Source organism: Prosopis cineraria, unplaced genomic scaffold (genome assembly GCF_029017545.1).
Source record: "Prosopis cineraria cultivar Desert tree isolate PC_DT_omini unplaced genomic scaffold, ASM2901754v1 PC2, whole genome shotgun sequence".
In the NCBI taxonomy this organism is placed as follows: domain Eukaryota; kingdom Viridiplantae; phylum Streptophyta; class Magnoliopsida; order Fabales; family Fabaceae; genus Prosopis; species Prosopis cineraria.
Window position 1 is genome coordinate 46,798,802 of NW_026555333.1, and position 20,975 is coordinate 46,819,776.

At 30.2% G+C, this 20,975-nt stretch overlaps 2 protein-coding genes across 3 annotated transcripts; one reads left to right on the plus strand and one right to left on the minus strand.

Annotated features, from left to right (window-relative positions):
- Positions 1–1,252: 1,252 nt before the first annotated feature.
- On the minus strand, positions 1,253–3,785 carry LOC129299685 (small ubiquitin-related modifier 1-like). Of its 2 annotated transcripts, none has more exons than XM_054938161.1 (3): positions 3,563–3,785; positions 2,530–2,679; positions 1,253–1,517 (listed from the first exon to the last, which is right to left on the minus strand). In XM_054938161.1, the coding sequence occupies exons 1-3, from the start codon at positions 3,635–3,637 to the stop codon at positions 1,431–1,433; spliced, it is 312 nt and encodes a 103-aa protein (XP_054794136.1). In that variant the 5' UTR covers positions 3,638–3,785; the 3' UTR covers positions 1,253–1,430. The 2 variants fall into 2 exon arrangements, with proteins under 2 accessions (XP_054794136.1, XP_054794128.1); XM_054938153.1 differs by having other exon boundaries at positions 3,551–3,785.
- A 5,659-nt stretch (positions 3,786–9,444) lies between these two features.
- Positions 9,445–12,101, plus strand: LOC129303844 (glucan endo-1,3-beta-glucosidase-like). The gene is made up of 3 exons (XM_054943385.1): positions 9,445–9,632; positions 9,754–11,100; positions 11,823–12,101. The coding sequence occupies exons 1-3, from the start codon at positions 9,575–9,577 to the stop codon at positions 11,849–11,851; spliced, it is 1,434 nt and encodes a 477-aa protein (XP_054799360.1). The 5' UTR covers positions 9,445–9,574; the 3' UTR covers positions 11,852–12,101.
- Positions 12,102–20,975: the final 8,874 nt, after the last annotated feature.

Genomic DNA, 20,975 nt, shown 5'->3' on the forward strand with positions numbered 1-20,975 from the left:
CCAATTGGCACCATCTCTTTGAGGAAATTAAAGATATTGAAGTGATGAGCACAAAAAATATCAAAGGTGAGAACGGGAAGGTAAAAACAAATGAATACTGATAAAACCAACTAAAATTTTTAATTGCCACTAAAAAGCAGGATTCTTTTTTAAAATTTCAAAACATCAAGTTCCTTCTTTATAATTAATATTCTTATAAGATCATTAATTGTCGTTTGTGCCACAATCTTTCTCCAATTAATCAAAAATTCACATTTCAAGCAAAAGGGGCTTTTTTACCACAAAACTATATCAAAAAAATATTCACTATCAAAATGCTATACATTCAAAATTGTTTACCACAATACTATAAATCAATAACTCAACATGTATCAAATCAATTTCTATCCAGCCCCCACACAAGGAGATACCAAAAAGGTGGGGGGGGGGAATCACAGAGAGTAGTTCAGTAGCTTGACGCAGGCTGAGTTATTAGTTAATAATATTCTGGCAAATAATTTTGAATGTATAGCATTTTGGTAATAAAAATTTTTGAAAAAATATAATTTTTGATCTTTATACTTTTAGTATGTTTTGATATTAATTCTTAGACTTTTATTTCATTATTTCAAGTCTTTTAAGTTTTATCAATCTATAACATTAGTCTTTATATTTTTAAATATGACTCTAAGAACTTGATAGAGACTAATATGTACATAAACTCTGTTATTTTTGTACTGACGTGTTAAAGTTATGATGATTTGTATATAAAATGAGTGGAAGACAAAAAAAAAAACAGGATGCTTGAATGTGCAACGGATGAAGACTCATAAGACAAAAACACAGTTAGGGCAAATAGGCAAAAAGATTAATAGTCATTTTGCTCATATAATATATAACTCATCATAATTTCATAAACTCACCAACAAAATTAAATAGAATTACATGCACATCAACAGATTTAACTTTGCTAGCAATGATAAAAACTAACATTGCATATATATGAAACTTAGGAGACTTAGAGACTAATACTAAAACATGTTAGAAATATAAGGACTAATAGTTATATTTTTCCAATATTTTTTTATATAGTATTGTGGTCAAAAAGGCAGCAAAGGGATAATGGAACCACACAACAATCGATAATTTTCATTGAAATAAGGTAATTAATTTTAAAATAAGCATCATTGCAGTGAATTGTGACACCCACAATCATCAATATCATCCAAGAAAACAGGAAACACTTCGGAGACGAAATTATTGATTGCTAAAGGCTCAAAACACTGAAGACTGTAAATTTCATAAGAAGTGAAAGATAAAATCTTTCCGGTAAAACAAAGGATAAATCCTTCAGGTTAAAAAGAAAAAAGATACATCACAGAAGGTGCAGAGAGAGCACTGCAAATTTTTCAATCCCAGAATGCAAATGTAAAGGTTACATAAACAAGGCATTAATTCATATAATTAACATCAACATGAAGAAACCCACCAATTTGGTGCGACATTGCATCAATCTCATCACCATCCTCCATTTCAAGCTGAAGAAACATTTTCACAAAAACAGAAATGATTATTACGCACAGAAATAATTAAATTACAATTTTGTTGAGATTTTATTTTAATTTCTTAACTTCATTCATTCCACTATATTTTATTTCAAGATATACTTCCCACATTTCCCTTAATTTTAATTATTTCGGTTTGGTCGCTCATCTTTAATTCATTTGCTTTTGTAATTTGATTTTGATTTTATCATATGAAAAAAATATTCAAATGGTTTCCCTCTACCATTGTTTAATTCGATTGCTTAGTAAAAAAGTTATATACAACTTGGGTAAAATAAAATGAAATCATTAATTAGACTAAAGCAAATTTGACAAAAATGAAATCATAATATAAAAGTGAAACCTAATGTGAAGTTAAACAACCAAATTAAAATCAAATAAATTAGAGGACAAAAATGAAACGTAAGGTTAGAATTATAAATAGTAAATTAAAACCAAATGAAATTAAGGGGTGCAAATGACATTAAAGTTTAATATTTAAGGTTAAATAGTAATTTGATCTCTAAACTATAAATCCAAAAGTATCTAGAATTTTAAATTCATTGTTTTATGCAATGTTCTCAATGAAATGTATTCATTAACATCATTTTTTGTCATTTTCTAGCCAACCAATGATCAAAGTTCATTTTTATTATCAATAGGGACTACATTGCATTATTTTCAAAAAAATCAAGAGAAACGTTATAAAAAAATAAGTTCAGAATTTTAAACTCTACTACACCAATAATTTAAGGGTCAAATTGCCCTTTAACTTTTTATTTTTAGAGAGGCCTTAGAATGTGCTGATTACTTAACTAGTTATACTCATATTACTTATGAAAGCTTTCGTATCTTGATCAACCACCCTTTTGTTGTTACAAGGTGGTGGATGATCATAGATTAAGTATTGCTCAACCTTAACTAGGAAAGATTAGTGGATTAAATTGAAATCAAACAAAATTAAAAGACCAAAGTGAAATATCATGAGAAAAAGTGGAGGGAGAACCTCGTGTGGAGTTTGCTCTCCCTTGATGATTTGACCATCAAATAAGAAAACAATTGCATTAAAGTCCACAGATTGTCGTTCACAATATGCATTCATCAGCTTCTTCAGTTGAGTGCTCCTTTTAATCTTAAAGAATACTTCGTCCCCATCCTACAATGAACCAAAATTTTCCTTAGCCCATGAGCTCATTCAAAGACATGCTAATCTAACTAAATTTCATTGTAATGCATTTAATAAACCGCAAGCTACATACAATAGCATCAAAATGAAAAACATCACTGAATTGTACAAAGAAAAACTGGGATACTTAAGTTTGAACTCTACTCTCTAGGATACTAAAGTTTGATGATTCACTAGGCAAATGATATTTAAGAGAAATGTTGCTGTGTCACAGAATCTTGTAATGCTTTTTGTTTGACCTTTTGATATCTTGAGATGGGGTATATTGTCTTGTACAAAGAAAAATGAAATGCTAACAACATGTAAAAATGGCAGCAGCTTAAACTCATATAGAAATCCGGATTAACCTGCCCAGTTAAACAGTCAACCGGCTTAATAAAATGCTTTATTTATAACCAGATCTTTAACCTTGAACCAATGCCAGTACGCATCCAGTTTTCAATACCTTGGTTTCAAGTTTGAATTTTTGTGAATGTTAATAACAATATATCTAAAGAAAACCAGCACGAAAGAGGGAAAACCAAAAGACAAAAGGCCATGCAAACACAAACGAAGTATATAACACAATAACAGCTGAAATTTGAATTCCTATTTTGTTCGTGTAGATTAACTAAAATGAAAATAACAAGTAATGGAAACATTAAAGAAAAAAAACACCAAAAACACAGATATGAAAGCAGAATGTAAAAAGACTCAAACTTTAAACGAACTTAAGCCTGCTTATGAGTGAAAACTTTATGAAAAGAAGCGAAACAGAGAAACAGCGAGAAGAGAAGCGAATAGAAAAATACAGCAATAAATAAAAAGGTCAAAAAAGGAAGAAAGAAAGAAAGAAAGAGACCTGAGCTTTCACTTTCAGATTGATGTGAGCGAACTGATCATTAGGCTTCTTTTCCTCCAGTTGCTGAGTATTCGGAGTCTCAGACATTGCTTTCGGCTTCCTGTCTTTTGTCTCGTGAACTCAAATTAGGGTTCCGTTTCGTTTTTATCTGACCAGAGACTCCTGATTTCATGCTAGATACATGCTCCGGAATTCGAAATGGCCTCCGGCCGTTAATGCACTCAACGATGACGAGGAAGACGAACAGTGCGGTTGATCGTGTCACAAATTGATTGGGCCTTTATAAATATATTTTTTATTTGAAAACACATACACATAAATTTTAATGCCGCACTATGGTCATATTTTGTTATAAACTTTTTTATTTTTTTTTTATATTTTAAGTCTTTGTATTTTTTATTTGTCTTAATCTTAAGCCTCAATATAAGAATTTAAAGTTATATTTTAAAAAAATAATAAAATTAATTTAAAATACATAAATAATAATTTAATATCTTAAAATATCATATTTTTTTGAAATTTATAAGAACTTTTTTATTATTAGTAAATTTATATAAATTATTAAATTATTCTTATTGAAAATAAATGAATCATAATTTTTTTTTATATTCACAACAATGTAAAAGTAAATAAAAAAATTAACAGCAAAGTTGTGATTTACTGTTACATTATTACAAATATAAAAAAAAGTTATGAATAAAAGAAAAAAAATTATGAATCATTTATTTTCAATGAGAGCAATTTAATAATTTAAATAAATTTATTAATAATAAAAAAAGTTTTCAAAACTTTAAAAAATTATAATATTTTAAATGATCAAGTTATCATTTATATATTTTAAAGAAATTTTATTATCATTTTTTCTTTTATTTTAAATGTTATTGATTAATTAATTAACTTGAAATGCTAGCCAGGCTTAATAGTCCATTTAAACCTGTTTTTATTAAAATTTGAGCTGAAAAAATTGAAAACTTTTAATGCAATTAGATTTTTATGCCTAATCTTATTATGATGTATAAAAATAGGCTCGAATTCAAGCAATCCTACAAGCCCATAAAAGAAAATTATATTAGAAAACATAAAGAATGAGGAAATATTAATATTTTGTAATTTATTTTGTTAGTTTATGAATTAAAATAAAGTTTGTAGTTATGAATTTTATCCACAGTTTGTTGTTTTGGTAACTTTGTTATTTAAAATGTTTTCGTGATAGTGTGATACTTTGAAATAACCATTAGTTCAATTCTTTGATTTGTTAAGCAAGTTTGTGTGTGTATCTCTAGTGATTAAGATGTAAAATTTTGATTTATGATTGTGATATAATTCAATATATAGATTTTTTATTTATCTTACTTTTTAGAAAATTTCAATTAATTTGTAATTTTATAATGTTGAATTTTATTTTTAAAAATTATTTTAAAAAAAAAAAAGCTTACAGACCTAATCTTAAACCCTTTAAATAAAGGCCAGATTTTAAAAAGTGATAAAAAATTAAGAAAATAGAACCTATGGACATGAACCCATAAGAGTAAGGTCCAGACAGGCCAAGCTCACCCATTTCCTATCTCTAGTTGTATATACTCTCTCCATTTTTAGTTGTAAGCAAATTTTAATCAATTTATATAATTAAAAAAATTAGTTAAATATAATATATATATATATATATATATCTTAAACTAAAAAATTAGACTAAATTATTTTTTTTACAATTAATAAGTTTGTCTCGTAAAAATAAATTTTAATTTTGTGATAAGTTTTTAAATTTTATTTATAAAAAATAATAAATTTTATGATAGTTTCTTTTATAATAAAAAAACTAAGGCAGTATTGACAAATGAATGATCTAGTATATTAATAATTTTACTTGAAAAAAAAAGAGTATCAATTAACTTTTATTATTTGGCCAAAAAAATAGTAACTTTTATTAAAATTAACATTGTTTACATTTTTTTCCCTCAAAACATCTTATATTTCGAATTAGGGAGAGTATAATAGTTAGCTGAGATAATTAACTTTTTTGGCTCGTGGAACTCACATTTCAATAAAAATTAGATCCTACGGAGTCATATCGACATATCATGTAACTAATTGAATAGAAAAAGGAATAAAAAGATAAAAATACTCATAAAATAGCTCACCAGAAGCTGATATTTTAAAGTGAGGAAAAGAATATAAATAACCATACCATTATATGAGTGGGTGCAAAAGTAATTAAACCATTAATTTTGATCGTTAAATATTGATTGTATATGCCACATGTCAGTCTTTGTTGATATTAACTAATAAAATGACAAAATTACTCATGAAGTTATCGATCAAGAACAAAAATATCCATAACTTTATCAGAATTAGCGCAAAAGTGACCAATCCATCAAATTTTTTAAATGTTAATTGTTTAGTTGACACCTAAGTAAAAGTTGACTATTTTTTTGTTGATATAAACAAAAAATATTCCTAAATAAATTTTTACAGAAATTGATTGATCATTATATGAGTGTTCATAATATTACTTTTATAGGTGCAATAATGACTAATCCATCAAAATTCATACCACACGGTTGATCGCTCTCATACAGTTGCTTGTTTCAACATAATTCTTTATATCGCCACGTATCCCAACCCTTTCCTCCCCTCCCTCTCTACTTATTTTTTTTATCTGTAAAACTTGAAATTCAATATAATAAGATAAGTTATGCATAATTGAAGATTGAGACTAAGCACACCTCCTACATTGCCTTATCTTAAGAACATTGTCATGACCTTAAACAATTTTATTTATAATATGTTCAAAATTTTTAAATGATTTTTGCCATTGCTGTAAAAAAAACAAGCAATTTAATTTGATATTCAGTTAAAATGATATTTTTCGGTCAAAATGACATTTTCTTACATGTTATTTATAAAATGACTGATCAACCTCTAACGAATTTCATCTAGGAATATTTTTTATCCATATTAGCAAAAAAAAAATTATCAGATTCTGCTTAGGTGTCAGCTAAACTGTTGACATTTAAGAAATTTGATGAATTGATCATTTTTGTACTAACTCTAATAATGTTATGGGTATTTTTACTTCGGGTCAATGACTTTGTGGATATTTTTTTTTCCTTAATTAGCTTATGTCAGCAAAAATTGATATATGGCATGTACAGTGAGCATTTAACGATCAAGGTTAATGGCGTTAGGTTAAAGTTAATGATTTAATCACTTTTACACCCACTCATACAACGTTATGAATATTTATATTCTTTTTCTCACTTTAGAATATTGAATGCACCTGATTGATCACTTTATGAGTATTTTTACTCTTTAATCCTAAAAAAGTTTCTATACATCTTTTCTAAAACAGTTACTCCTCGGTTTTATATTTTTACACGATCCTTTTAATGGGATCCTATTGATTATAGAAAGTTTTTGAAATTAATCAAATATCTTTTTGTTGAAAAAAATTTTTGGTCAATTTTTTTTAATTTTTTTCTTTGGGCTAAAAGTGAAATTTAAAAGTATATTTAATATATATAAAATTATGATATTTTTATTTAATTAATTTGCTAAAATATCTCTGTCAAAAAAAAATGATTTCCTCTCTGCATCCATTTTCTACACCCAAACCTCTAGCCACCCTAACATTCGAATACCTACTCACTCATGATACAGAATCTTTGAATGTAGATGAAATACAGTAGAGAAGATGAAGACGAAGCTGGAGAAGTTGAAGATGAAGACGAAGCTAATAGCAATCGCAAAGAGGAAGTGCTAGATTTCTATTCGGTATATCTGAAGGTTTGACGAGTGCCGTCACATTCTCGCCGTCGCCACGGTCCTCACCATTGTCATTGTTACCTCCCCAGCGCCCCCCATAGTGTCTGATCTCTCAGACGGTGATGGTGTCAGAGATGATGTTGAAGACCAGTTCAGTCAAAAATGGTAGTGCGGTGGGGATGTCAAAGAGCATGGTTGTGAAAATAGGAGAGGCAAATGTGTCTAAAAATTTTATTAATAAGAGCATAATTATTTGAAAAAAATATAATTTCATGTAGCCTATCTCATTTTCATGGATCTGCTTATGAAAACCAATTCAACTTTTTTTTTTTTTTTTATGGAATTCAACCCCTAAGCGAGGAAGCATAGGATAACATAAAAAACTTTTATTAGTTTCCACCATCTTGGACAAATCAAAATACTCTCTCCAATTCTATTCATAAAATAGCAAGACATATTTTTTCTTAATTTTATTTATAAATCATATCATTAATTTTTTATTATAAATTTTTCATCTTGCTATTTATTCAATGCTATAAAAAATATATATTATTAAAATATATATATTTAATATTGATAAGTTTTAGATATTTTTAAACTAAGTTAATGAGCTTGAGAGCCTGTTTGGTAAGACACTTTTTAAAAACTAAAAATTATTCAGAGTATATAAAAAATGAGATGAAAGTGCTTTTATAAATATTCTTTGAGAAAGTCGTTAAACCTAAATTTGTTCAGAGAATATAAAGGTTGTTTTTTGGTATAATGCAACTGTTTCAATTTTTGAAAATACAATCTACTTATATTTACTAACGTGATATTACATATATTTTTATTTTACTTTCATTTTATATTTAATAAAAAGTAAAAATTATTAACAATTTTTGTCAAATATTGTAATAAAAATAAAATCTCAAGATACACTGAATACCATATCTTTAATATTTTTATAAAATTATTTATTCAAAAGTTAAAAAATAACAGTCGAAGAGGTTTTCTGGAAATGGTTTCTTATTTTCGTAATAGTCAAATTATTAAAATTTCTCATGTAAATGTTTTTATTTTGCAATCTTGATTAAAATTTTTGGCTCCGCCCCTGACTATACCAACAAATAAAGACCTATTTAAAAACTTATTATAAAAATAGTTTTCTGTTCTTCAAATCAAAAGAACAAAAAAATTTATTTTTGGTAATGTATTTTCAAAAAATATTTTAAAAAAATAAAAAATAAAATATTATTCTAAAAAACAAAAAAATAAAAATAACTTTTAAGTGATCTGTGATTATTGTTCTGGAAAATAAGGAAGAATGAGACAAACACTTATTTTTATTATTTTTTTATTTTTAAAATATATTTTACAGAATATTAATTTTTAAAATAATAAAATAAAAACAGTTTCAAACAGTTTTTAAAGTTCTGAGACGTCTTTAAAAAAATAAAAAAATACATACGATTTGTTGATTAAATTTTTCCTCAGTAATGTACAAAAGAACAATAGCAGTGATATGATATATAAACGGCGATTCCAAAACATGAGCATGTGAGATTCTGAACGTTCTTAATAATAACAACAAAGAAGTCGTCCTTCCGTCAAATTATAATCACTCTTCAATTTTCATTTCCACTTTCCCCCTTCCAGTTAATCACCCTCCCTCTCGCTAACGTTCCAATTTCCACGTAATCCCCCTTTTTCTGCTCCTCGAATCACTATTCTCCTCCATCATTAACACGTGGCGCCAATCCCCGCTTACAGATCATATGATTATGGTGCGCCTGATGAGTACCCCATCACTCCGATTTCACTGTTTCCCCAACGTAAACTTCACTGTGCTTAAAACGGTCGAGTTGTGTGGGGCCACGTGACGACAGGTCGCTATTGGGTGGGGACCAATTAATCCCCTGTGGTGAGTCCCCGTACTCTCTCCTTCTTCCTCTTCGCCTCTTCACTGACACAAAAACCCTAAAACACTAAACACCACCTCCATTACCATTAGTTCATCATCCTCCCCAACTTGCGTTAATTGTGTGGTCCCCATCATTAATTCATTATCTCCCCTCTGGTTGCTGTCGCTGCCACAAATGTGGGTCCCTCTCCCCCCTTCCCCTCAATACCTCCGCAAATAAAAGGAGCACTTCTTTCGCATTTCCTCACCCACACACACACCCACTCCACTAATCCCAGACAGAAATTACAGCGCGAAAGTTTCCACATTCTCTCGTCTTCAACCCCCACGTGCTCTGTTCCTCCCGCCAGAACCATAGCATGCAGCCCCTCATTGTATTCACCATCTTCTTCCTCATTTCGTTTCTCTCTTTCGCAGGTAATGCCTGGTCGAAACTTCTCAAGTCCGCATTGTGCTTCAGGGAGTCTCGTTCTTTTTCTGTGGTTGTTGTTTGTTTTAACAATGCTAAGTAGGTTTTGGGTGTATTTTTTTCTTGCAGATGCTGGTTCAATAGGAGTGAACTATGGCCGTGTGGCGAACAATCTTCCGTCGGCGGCGAAGGTGGTTCAGCTGATGAAATCTCAGGGAATAGAGCGCACGAAGGTTTACGACACCGACCCTGCCGTTCTGAAAGCATTGTCCGGTTCTGGTATCAAGGTCACTGTAGATCTGCCCAACGAGCAACTCTTTCAGGCAGCTAAAAAGCCCTCATTTGCTTACTCATGGGTCCAGAGAAACGTCGCCGCTTACTATCCTCATACACAGATCGAAGCCATTGCCGTGGGGAACGAAGTCTTCGTGGATCCACATCACACCACCAAGTTTCTCGTACCCGCCATGAAAAATATTCAGCAAGCTCTCGTCAAGTACAATCTTCACTCGGATATCAAGGTTTCTTCCCCCATTGCCCTCAGTGCCCTGGGAAACTCGTACCCTGCTTCAGCCGGGTCGTTCCGACCCGAACTCATCGAACCTGTTTTCAAGCCCCTATTGGCTTTTCTGCGCCAAACAGGGTCGTATCTGATGGTTAACGTGTACCCTTTTTTCGCTTACGAGTCTAACGCTGACGTTATCTCTTTAGACTACGCGTTGTTCAGGGACAACCCGGGTGTTGAGGATCCGGGTAACGGGTTGAGGTACTACAATCTCTTCGACGCTCAAATCGACGCCGTTTTCGCCGCTCTCAATGCTCTCAAATACGACGACCTTAAGGTGGTGGTCACCGAAACGGGATGGCCCTCCGAGGGAGACACGAATGAGGTGGGTGCCAGCATAGAGAACGCCGCTGCTTACAACGGCAATCTCGTTCGTAAGATCCTCACTGGCGGTGGGACCCCACTGAGACCCAAAGCAGATCTCACCGTGTATTTGTTCGCGATGTTCAACGAGAACCAGAAACCAGGCCCCACATCGGAGAGGAACTTTGGGTTGTTCTACCCCAACGAGAAGAAGGTTTACGATATTCCATTAACCGTGGAAGGCCTCCGGCACTACCACGGGCAACCGTCATCTTCGTCGTCCCCGATTCCGGCCAGCGGTGGTCAACCACAAGTGTCGCCGTCTCCCGTCAACGGCAGAGGAGGGGTGTCGAAGAGTACTGTGGCGACCTCGTGGTGCGTGGCAAATCCGGATGCCGGGAAAGAGAAATTACAGGCGGCTCTAGATTACGCTTGTGGTGAGGGAGGTGCTGATTGCCGTCAGATTCAGCCAGGTGCCACGTGTTTCGCTCCTAACACGCTCGAGGCACATGCGTCGTACGCTTTCAACAGTTACTATCAGATGAAGGCACGCGCAGGTGGTAGCTGCTACTTTGGAGGCACGGCGTACGTGGTCACGCAACAGCCTAGTAAGTGCCCTATCGAAACCCTATTTTTATTTTTAACCCTTGTGTGGTAGTAGTATATCTCAGTAGATTCTGATCCCGGCTTAGAGTTAGATAAGTGGAACACACGTAGATGCTAACGGGAGCCGGAGGGAGAGTGACAACATAGGGGTGTAATACCCCACTAACATGGTTAAGTCCACGACAGGTCCGCAGAACCGTCAAAAAGGCACGTGATAGGGTTGACAGCGAAGGGAATCTTTTGCTATTGATGTGGGGAAGGCTTTATTGGGTGGAGTGTAAATATTTAGGGGGCACGATCATTAGGTTCGTACTACCTTGGTAGATGAAGGCGGTTTTTTACCTCCTCCACTATTCATTTTTACTTACCGAGGGTAATTTTTTTTTTTTTGGTTTTTTTTGGGTGTTGGCACGCTGAGCGCTGAGGGTAAATTTAATATAGTGCATTAAGGAAATACTGAAGGGTAAATCGAATGCTGAAGAAGAGAGGGAATATTAAAATAGAAAAAAATGGAACTGGTGAGATTTGGTGAGCAGCAGACAGTGGCGAGAGAGTCAAAAAGATTGAGCTGTCTGTCACTCTGGGACTGTCATTCACATGGGATTCCAAAATGACCTTTGGGGAAAGAGAAGACATACTTGATGTCCGAGTTGCTTTTAAAATTTGTTTATAAATATATTATTTTGATATGGTAAGAAATGTGAAATTATATGGGTGTGTGCAGGATATGGTGCTTGTGAGTTTCCAGCATGATAATGTGGTGAAGAGGATCGAAGAGAACTGACAGTATAATGTAATATATTTGTTGTTGCACATTTGGGCTGATTTTGATTGTGCAGTGTAAAAAGTGAAGAAAAAATGGGGGTCTGATGAATTTTTTGGAGTTTGGGAATGTATCAATAATGATATTTGGGAGTAGGTTGTAGTCCATTAACTTGGAGGCCCTCATGCCATGTTAACTTGGAATTAAACTTCGTACTAATATGTTCACTTGGTTGTTCAATCTTAGTTATGTCATGTTTATGCGTTGTATCTACGTTTCTCCTCAACCAACCATAGATATTTTAATTTAATTGGCTATCTTCCATGTTAAATGCTCCCTCCACACCATAATACATGGCATTGATATCTGCCTTGTGAGTGAGATTTTAGTCTTTTAAAATTTTTTACTTGTTTTTAATTATAGTTATGAAATATATTTTATAAGTGTTTTAATAATGATAATTAAAATTTTAATACATTATATTTTCAAAAATAATAATGAAGTTGGACATAATTAAAAATTAATTATAAAAATTATTTAATCTCTTAAAAATTTGACATTATATTTGATGAAGTGAGTGTTGAAGAACGAAATTGTATAATTCTTCATCTGGGTCAAAATATTGATTTATCTATGATTATTTAAAAAAATATTAGTTGAAATATTGATATTTAAAAAAAAATCACTTTTTTAATTACATTTAATTATATCGGTGTCATGATAGTATTAGATAATTAAAAGAGTAACAAATGCAATAGAGTTATAGTTAAAAAAATAATTTTATAAGTTATTCAATTTTTTATATTTTAAATCAAATAAATTTTTTAAAAATGTGTTATATTATTTGGAGTGTAGGTAAGTCTAGCATAATCTGCTTGCAAGTACACATCCATGCCCAAGAAGAAGAATGATTGAAATATAATATGATGATTATCAAATTATTTGAGCATCACGGATGTTGACTATTGGAGGTGAAAACAGAAATAAAACATCACCTTTACTCTTTGCAGAATTGTTTTCTACATATTTTATTGTAATTAAAAAAATTTATAATTTATTAATTTTATTTAAAAATTTAATAATCTTTTAACTTTATTTTTGTTTAATAAAATATATCTTTCCTAACAAACATTTAATATGAATAAAAAAAAATTTGTAACAAAAAATTGTGACACAATACTCCTTGAATTCTATTTATAAAATTTTTTTTAAATCTTATTAATTTTATTTAAAATGTAATAAATTTTTAACTTTAACTCTATTAAATATATATTTTAAAAATAAAATATTTTAATATTTAATAACTTTTACAGCATTTAATAAAAATAAAATAGTAAAGATGAACTTAAAAATTATAAAAATAATTTATAAATAATACCAAAATAAATATCTTTTCTATAAATAGGTTTAAAGAAATATGCTCAATAATAATACCACCAATATTAAAAAAAAATACAAAGTTGTAATAGTGTAATTCATGCGCAAGTAGAGTGTGGAAAAGAATGTTGGCGAAATATAGAATCCAATAAAAAACATAGGACAAAAAAGGTAGTGAAAAGTGGGGTCACGCTATCAATAATAAGAGTCCGAATTTGTTCAACAAATGTAATAACGCACCTCATACCATGCCCCCCACCTTTTGATTCATCCCCTTTCTACTTTGAATCATGAAAGTAAATATTCCATCCCAAATCTCACCTTTCATTTATAACATGCATGTCCTACCCATATCATCAACTTGTTCTTATTTTAATAATTGACCCACATTCTTCTTGTTTCTAAGAGTAAATGGGCAAAATTGTTTAGAAGTTTTTAAAAAAAAAACAATAGGTATCTTTACTTTTGAGTTAGAGTAATGTTGCTTTAAATCTTTTAAAAAGAATACAATGCCACTCCGATATTAATTTTGACTATTGAATAATTGAGTTTGACTAGTAGATGTAATGTGGCAAATTTTTTATATTGATGTGGCGAGGTAAGTGAGACAAGTTGATAAAAAAGGCTATATTTTCTTTCGTCAACCTTCTCCTTCATTTTTGTCGATCTTTCTCCTCCATTACCTCACCGCTGATCAAACAATTAAAAAAAATACATGTAGTTATCCTCTTCTTCCTCCTATTTTCCTTCCTCATGGGAGGAAATTTTTCAAAAACTAAAAGCAAAAAATATTAAATCTAAAACAAATCATTAGGTACCTTTGTTCTTATTTTAATAATTGACCCACATTCTTCTTATTTTTAAGGGTAAATGGGCAAAATTGTTTCAGAAGTTTTTTAAACGAAACATTAGGTACCTTTGATTCATCCCCTTTCTACCTTGAATCATGAAAGTAAATATTCCATCCCAAATCTCACCTTTCATTTATAACATGCATGTCCTACTCATATCATCAACTTGTTCTTATTTTAATAATTGACCCACATTCTTCTTGTTTCTAAGAGTAAATGGGCAAAATTGTTTCAGAAGTTTTTTAAAAGAAACATTAGATATCTTTGCTTTTAAGTTGGAGTAATATTGCCTCAAATCTTTTAAAAAAAATACAATGCCACTCTGATATTAATTTTAACTATTGAATAATTGAGTTTGACTAGTAGATGTGATGTGGCAAATTTTTTATATTGAGGTGGTGAGGTAAGTGAGACAAGTTGATAAAAAAAGTTATATTCTCTTTCGTCAACCTCCTCCTCCATTTTTATCGATCTTTTCTCCTCCATTACCTCACCGCTGATCAAACAATTAAAAAAATACCTGTAGTTATCCTCTTCTTCCTCCTATTTTCCTTCCTCATGGGAGGAAATTTTTCAAAAACTAAAAGCAAAAAATATGAAATCTAAAACAAATCACAAATTGCATATTAGTCACAAAGTGATCTAGAATAGGGTTGGAAAACCATATACAGGACAATATGACTAAGTCAATCCTACAAGATTGATAGTAGGGATCTAATCCAATTAAATTATCAATTAGTGTGTTAAAAAAGAAAACGAAAAATGCATGCACAAGATGGCAAAACATAGAAAATGTAATTCAATGCTTACTTCTTGAAGAACCTTGCTTTTTTTGCAACTTATCAACACTCTTAATCGTGAAATACTCAATAGTCCATAAACATAGATAGAGTCATGGAGAGGGGGGGGGGAAGGCAGTACATCATCTCCTCAAGCAGACAAAACAAGAAAGTAAGAGTAAAATAGAGCCCAAAATCATCAAAATTCGCATAAGCACAATCAATGTTCGCTACAAGAAAAAAAAAACAATTAATGTTGGTTATAATGGCACTAGCATAATTTTGTGGACAACAATTCATAGGACATTCATTTACCCGACATGGCAAGTTATAGTTTTTAAAAATTAAAAAAAAAAATTAAAGCATTTCTACGTCAGTTTTTTACACAACTGACGTGGAAATCAGATTCCACATCAGTTACTGGTGTGGAATCTTCTTCAAAATGTTGTTCGATGCCCCCTTTCCTTGTTTTAGTGTTTTGATTGGCCATTTCTCATGTTGCTTCCTCTTTTCTCAAACTTCACTGTGCTGTCATCTGAAACCACCAACGCCTCTTTGGAGTTTGTCGTTGCCTTCAACGTTGCCATCCAGCGTCCGCCACCGTTCACTGCTCGCCTTCTTCATTGAGGGTATAGGCAAGTGTTCCTCTTCTCTCTCCTCCTTCTTTCTTATTCCTTCTTCCTCCTCCAGTGTTAGTTAATGCTTTTTTGTAATTTTTCTTCTTCCTTCTTTCAATAATGTAGTGGCAGAATTCTTCTTCTCTCTTCCTCTTCCATTGTTGCGGCTTTTAGGTTTTCAAAGTTCTCCATTTCCTTCCTTGTTTCAAGTAAGTTTCATTGTTTTTTTTTTATTAATTTCTCATTTATTTCTGAAATTTATAGTAGATAGGAAGTTGTTTTATATTTCAAGTTTTCATATTTATTGTTGCATATTTTTTTAATTAAATTATTGAGAATAGAAAAATTATTATATTTCTAATTCTAATGCTATGATTGTTGCTGTTTGAATTTTGATATTGTACATTTTGTGATTGTTGATATTTTGAAATGTTATAATTTTAGGGGAAATTATGCCAAATTTTTGTTTCTAATTTTTACAAATAGAAAAGATAAATATGATTATTGTCGAGTGAATTTTTTTTATAATTGTTGAGATTTTGGGATCACATATTTTATGGGAAGACTTTGCCAATTTTTTTTATAATTTTTGTGATTTACAAATTGAAAAATAATATACTTCAACTAAGGAAAATAATATACTAAAGACAATGCATGAGAATTTAATTTCTTTTGAATTGTTATATGTTTATAAATTGCTTAAATTACTTTTTTATAATGCTTGAGTGATAAGTTCAAGTTCATTGTTGTTGAAAATTGTTAATCTATCAATATGACGGATTATATGTTGATTAATTATGTAGTGAAATAATAAATTATAGTTGGATGAATGCTATGAGAGTAAGTGAAAAATATGAAAATGGAGTGAAATATTTTCTTCAATTTGCTAAATGGAATGTTCTTAGTAAAAATGAATTCTATTTTTGTCCACATGTAAAACGTTTAAATGGGAGTTGACTAACTATTGATAAAATAAGACATCATTTGTTTTGTGATGGGATAAATTTGAGGCATATAAAATTGATATGACATGGTGAAACTAAAGGGATGAGCTCACTATCCTTAAAGAAAGAAGTAGGTGCAAATACTTGAGATAGAATAGAGGATATAATTAATGATGTTGGAAGTATTGAAAGATTACATGAGATATTTGGTTTTTGTTATTTTACTTTAAATTTTTGTATTTAATTTCTTAAGGTGATTAATTTTATTATTTAGATTTTTAATAATATGGAGCCCTATGATAAGGAGGAGATTAATGACCTTTGAGATATTTTGACTTAACATTTTCTCCAAGATTACTTTTTAAAGTAAAGAGGTTGAATAAAATTTTATAATTTTTTAATAGTTGAACAATTATATATGTAAATTAATATATTAGTTATACGAAGAAAATATTATCTTAGTTGATTTTATAAATATTCATTTAGTATGGTTCTGACTTGTTGCATGGTCATTCACTCTGTTGCCTAGCCATTTATGCTTGCTCTATAATTTAATGCAATTTACAGGTTTAAGTTTAGAATATATGAAAAAGAAAATATTTTTTTTTTAAAATAAAAGTTTTAATAATAGTTATATAAAAAACTAATATTAAAAAAACTTTTAACATCAATTTTAACTAAATAATTGTTGTAAAAAGTCAACCTTCACGTCGGCGTAAAAAGTCTTTCCACTTCGTTTTTTTTTCTACTTCCCTTGAATTAATTTATGTAAAAATTTAAAATAATTGCTTTCTACGATCTCTCTTTCATAGATCCTATTTTACCTCTACATTCAAAATCTAGACATTCTCTCTCTTCCTTCATCCTCCTCTCCCATTCTCGATTCTTCACCGCAATTGAGAGAGAGAGAGAGAGAGAAACCTAGTTCGAAGCCATAATCATCTTGTAGGATTTGAAGCCCCTATTCTTGATTCTTCATTGCCAACTCCAACACTGACAACAAGGAGTAGGACGTGGTTAGATCGTTTTCCTCAACCTCCAAAAACCCAGTTCGACAATTTAGCTCATCTTTGATGTCTTTTTGCCACGTGTGTCCAACTTATCTCATCTAACTTGCCACCTGTAAATTTTTTTCGGTCAAACTAAGTGATTTAATGGTCAAAATGAATGGTGCTTAATGATAAGATGACATTGCACCATTTTTTAAAAGTTTCAAGTGACGTTGCCCCAAGTAAATCTGAAGGTACCTAATGGTTCTTTCCAAAAGCTTTCAAATCATTTTACCCTTTAATCCTAATTTTTTTAAATATAGTAAATGCTACAGTTTAGAATTTGTATTAATTTCAATTATCAACTAAATTTTATTTTATACTCCCTCTATTTCTTTTTATGAGGTCATTTCATCCTTATTGTTTCTTGATTTAAGACCGTTTTCACAATTCAATGAAATATTTATAACTTATTTTCAAAAATTTCCTTGGCTCTTTGACTATTAAGTTAAATAATGGCTTTGATTTGATTAATAATAATTTTAGAAAGCTGTATATATTTTATTTTTTTTTACATTTTTTGTTATATATTTTTTATTTAAAATAGAAATTTTATAGCATCAAAATTACAGTGATGGTCAAGTTTTATATATTCCTGCTTTATACTTAGCTCCTTCCATCCTGCTCATTTCATCACTTTTGAAAAGGAAATTTATTTATTATCAGTTTTGAACCTTTTTATGTATTTATTTATTTATTTTTCAAATGGGTTCTTAAACATAATTTTCTCAAGAAAAGGAATCGGCAAACCTAGATTAAAAAAAAAAGGGGGCGACAAAAAGACAGAGAATTGCAAAAAGTAACCACAAAACTCTACAACAAGCACAAGCCATTCTTTCATGTCCGAAGGCCAGTTTTACAACCTAAAAGGGCACCCTCCCCTTTTTCTTTTTATTATTTGTTTAATAAATATAACCAATTAATTTTTCTTACCAAAAAATACAATAAATTAATTGATTTCTCGCTTTTCACTTTAGTTGAAACCATTGATAATAATATCGTCTTGTGGCCAACATATAAATGTAGAAAACTTAAACACATATTTTTAATTTGAGTCTATATAAATGTAGAAAACATTTTAGAAGTTGTCCTTAGTCAAAGTAGACAATACAATCAAATAAATATTTAAAAAAAGTGTCGTACTGTAACCCACAGAGATCATATTATAATTGGTATAATATACGACTTCCACATATAATCTGAACTTTTCATCATTTTGTGCCATCTTGTGAAATCCATCGCAATCATGTATGGGAGGTAACAGATTTATTTCGACTACTTTTTTTTATTCACACTTTTCTTTTTTGAATCAACTTTAATGTACTCACACCAGGAAGAACTCAATGAACGCTTTCATATGATCACTATTTCAACGATCACACATACAAACAAGCTCTTTAAGAATATATCACTCATCGATATTTATTAAACAACTTAAAAAGTGAGGACTTGTGACTGAGACGCTTGCGTAATAGCTGGTATCCTTGTCTTCTAAAAGACCTTTCACTTTCTAACTCACATTTATTAATCAAACTAAAGCCTAGTTATTACGTAATGCATATACTTATTTCTTTTTTAATAAAAATTCCAATAATATGATAAATATATAGTACTCTAGGTGTGTGTATGGATTAAAAAATTCCACAACTAAGGTTAGAAATCAACTTATGTTAACAAATTAAGGTTAGGAGAAATGTCTATAATTGTAATGTGATTTATGTTTAAAAACATTTTTTTATAAGTCAATTGATCAAATTGAAATTTATTTAAATAATTTGATTCAGAAACCAGTTAAATGTATAATGACAAAAATTGACATGATTTTAGTTTTATATATTTTTGTGATTGATTTGATATTTTTAAAAAAAATATTAAACATAAATTACAATTTTAAAAAAGTAGATTAGAAATATAAAATATATAGTTATAGTACTTTTATGAATGTCAATATATTTGTCTAAGTATAAAATTTTGTTCTAACCTTGTTGGTCAAAAAAATATAGTAAACTAAATTATGAATCATGCGATTCTATTGTAATTTATTGTAATTCATATATAGTAAATGTGATTTGTATTGAGCCGGTTATTTATTCTGTTATTACATCCCAATGTACAATTTTTTATCATCTGGAAATCGTTTTAAGTTGTTCACCTATTTGAAAATTAATAGATTTTTTTATTAAAAAAAATCCAATATATTAATTGCAAAAGAAGAGAAAAGGCATGTGGCGTGTTTAGTTTGAAGAGTGGAAGAACGAAAAAGTTGTGGTGAAAAATGATGGAAGGAGACATTTGGCAAACACTGAATGAAAGTTGAAGGATAAATGTTTAGAAGTAAGAAAAGAAAGCAACTTGAGAAGATAATAAAGAGAGACAAAATAAGATGATGAAAAGTGAAAACGCTCATTCTTGTTGAACGTTCAGCGTAATAAATTTACTATAAAGCAAAAATAAGTAATGAATATCTTACAAGCTCTCTCTCTCTCTCTGCTTTTTTGTTTTTTTTGTTTTTGGGGGAAGTATCCACAACCACAACATCCATACCGCGTTACCGTGCGCATCCTGTACTTGTATATTTACTTCTTGGAAGTATGGTTACAGTATAGTATTTATATTGATAATGATATCATCACTGCATTTAAGATTTTTGACCTGACGTGTTTCCGATGTTGATTTTGCACCACCGGCAAACCACATTTTGTTGATGCTTACAACAAAATTGTATTTTGACGCCATATGAATGTGGTTCTAATAAACACGCCATTTATCTAAACCTCCATTTCTGCTAACAGAAGAGGACATCATTTGCAGAGTCTCACGTTTTTGGTTTACGGTTACCTGAAGTGACCAGGATAGGCTGCTAAAGACCTGGGCAACTTCTGGTTCCTATTGGTGGTGAAGATATCCAACATCTTCTGATAACCAAAACTAAATCATCTCAACAAATGGAGGTCCCAGGATGATTTTGTTTATTTACTGAGAAAATAAAACTGTTTCTTTTTCCCCAAAGAAAATAAAACTGTGGAATCAAATATTTTTAAATTGTTTTAATATTAGTTCCTTTTTTTCAATCTAATCCTTTTAATTTTATCTGTATGCAGCATTAGTCTTCATCATCGATGAAAAAGTTATTAATCTGTTTTGCCTTAACCATCACATTTTTCGCCTATCAGACATTTAAGAATTCTAATTAATATCCTACTTGTTTACTTTTGTCTTATTAGCAACCATTAAGTTCTTATGACCATATTTAAAAAAAATAAAAACTAACGTTGCTTAAACAACAAATTTAAGAGACAAAGCGATAGAAAAATATAAAGACCAATATCAAAACATGCTAAAAATATAAGAATTAATAGTTATATTTTCTCTTATTTATGAATTGAAACTCCATTTAACGCTGTGTTGTTCCCTTTGTGAGTTGCGTATTGTTATAGATATTGGAAATATATATATATATATATATATTTTAAATTTTCATAAGCTCATTTGCAACA

Excerpts from the sequence above, each read along its gene's own strand:
- LOC129299685 (XM_054938153.1), bottom strand. The coding sequence starts at position 3,637 with ATGTCTGAGACTCCGAATACTCAGCAACTGGAGGAAAAGAAGCCTAAT. Across the intron at positions 2,680-3,550 it reads ATCTGAAAGTGAAAGCTCAG|GATGGGGACGAAGTATTCTT; the intron begins GTCTCTTTCTTT and ends GGTTCATTGTAG. Across the intron at positions 1,518-2,529 it reads GAGAGCAAACTCCACACGAG|CTTGAAATGGAGGATGGTGA; the intron begins GTTCTCCCTCCA and ends ATGTTTCTTCAG.
- LOC129303844 (XM_054943385.1), top strand. The coding sequence starts at position 9,575 with ATGCAGCCCCTCATTGTATTCACCATCTTCTTCCTCATTTCGTTTCTC. Across the intron at positions 9,633-9,753 it reads TTCGTTTCTCTCTTTCGCAG|ATGCTGGTTCAATAGGAGTG; the intron begins GTAATGCCTGGT and ends TTTTTCTTGCAG. Across the intron at positions 11,101-11,822 it reads CGTGGTCACGCAACAGCCTA|GATATGGTGCTTGTGAGTTT; the intron begins GTAAGTGCCCTA and ends GGGTGTGTGCAG.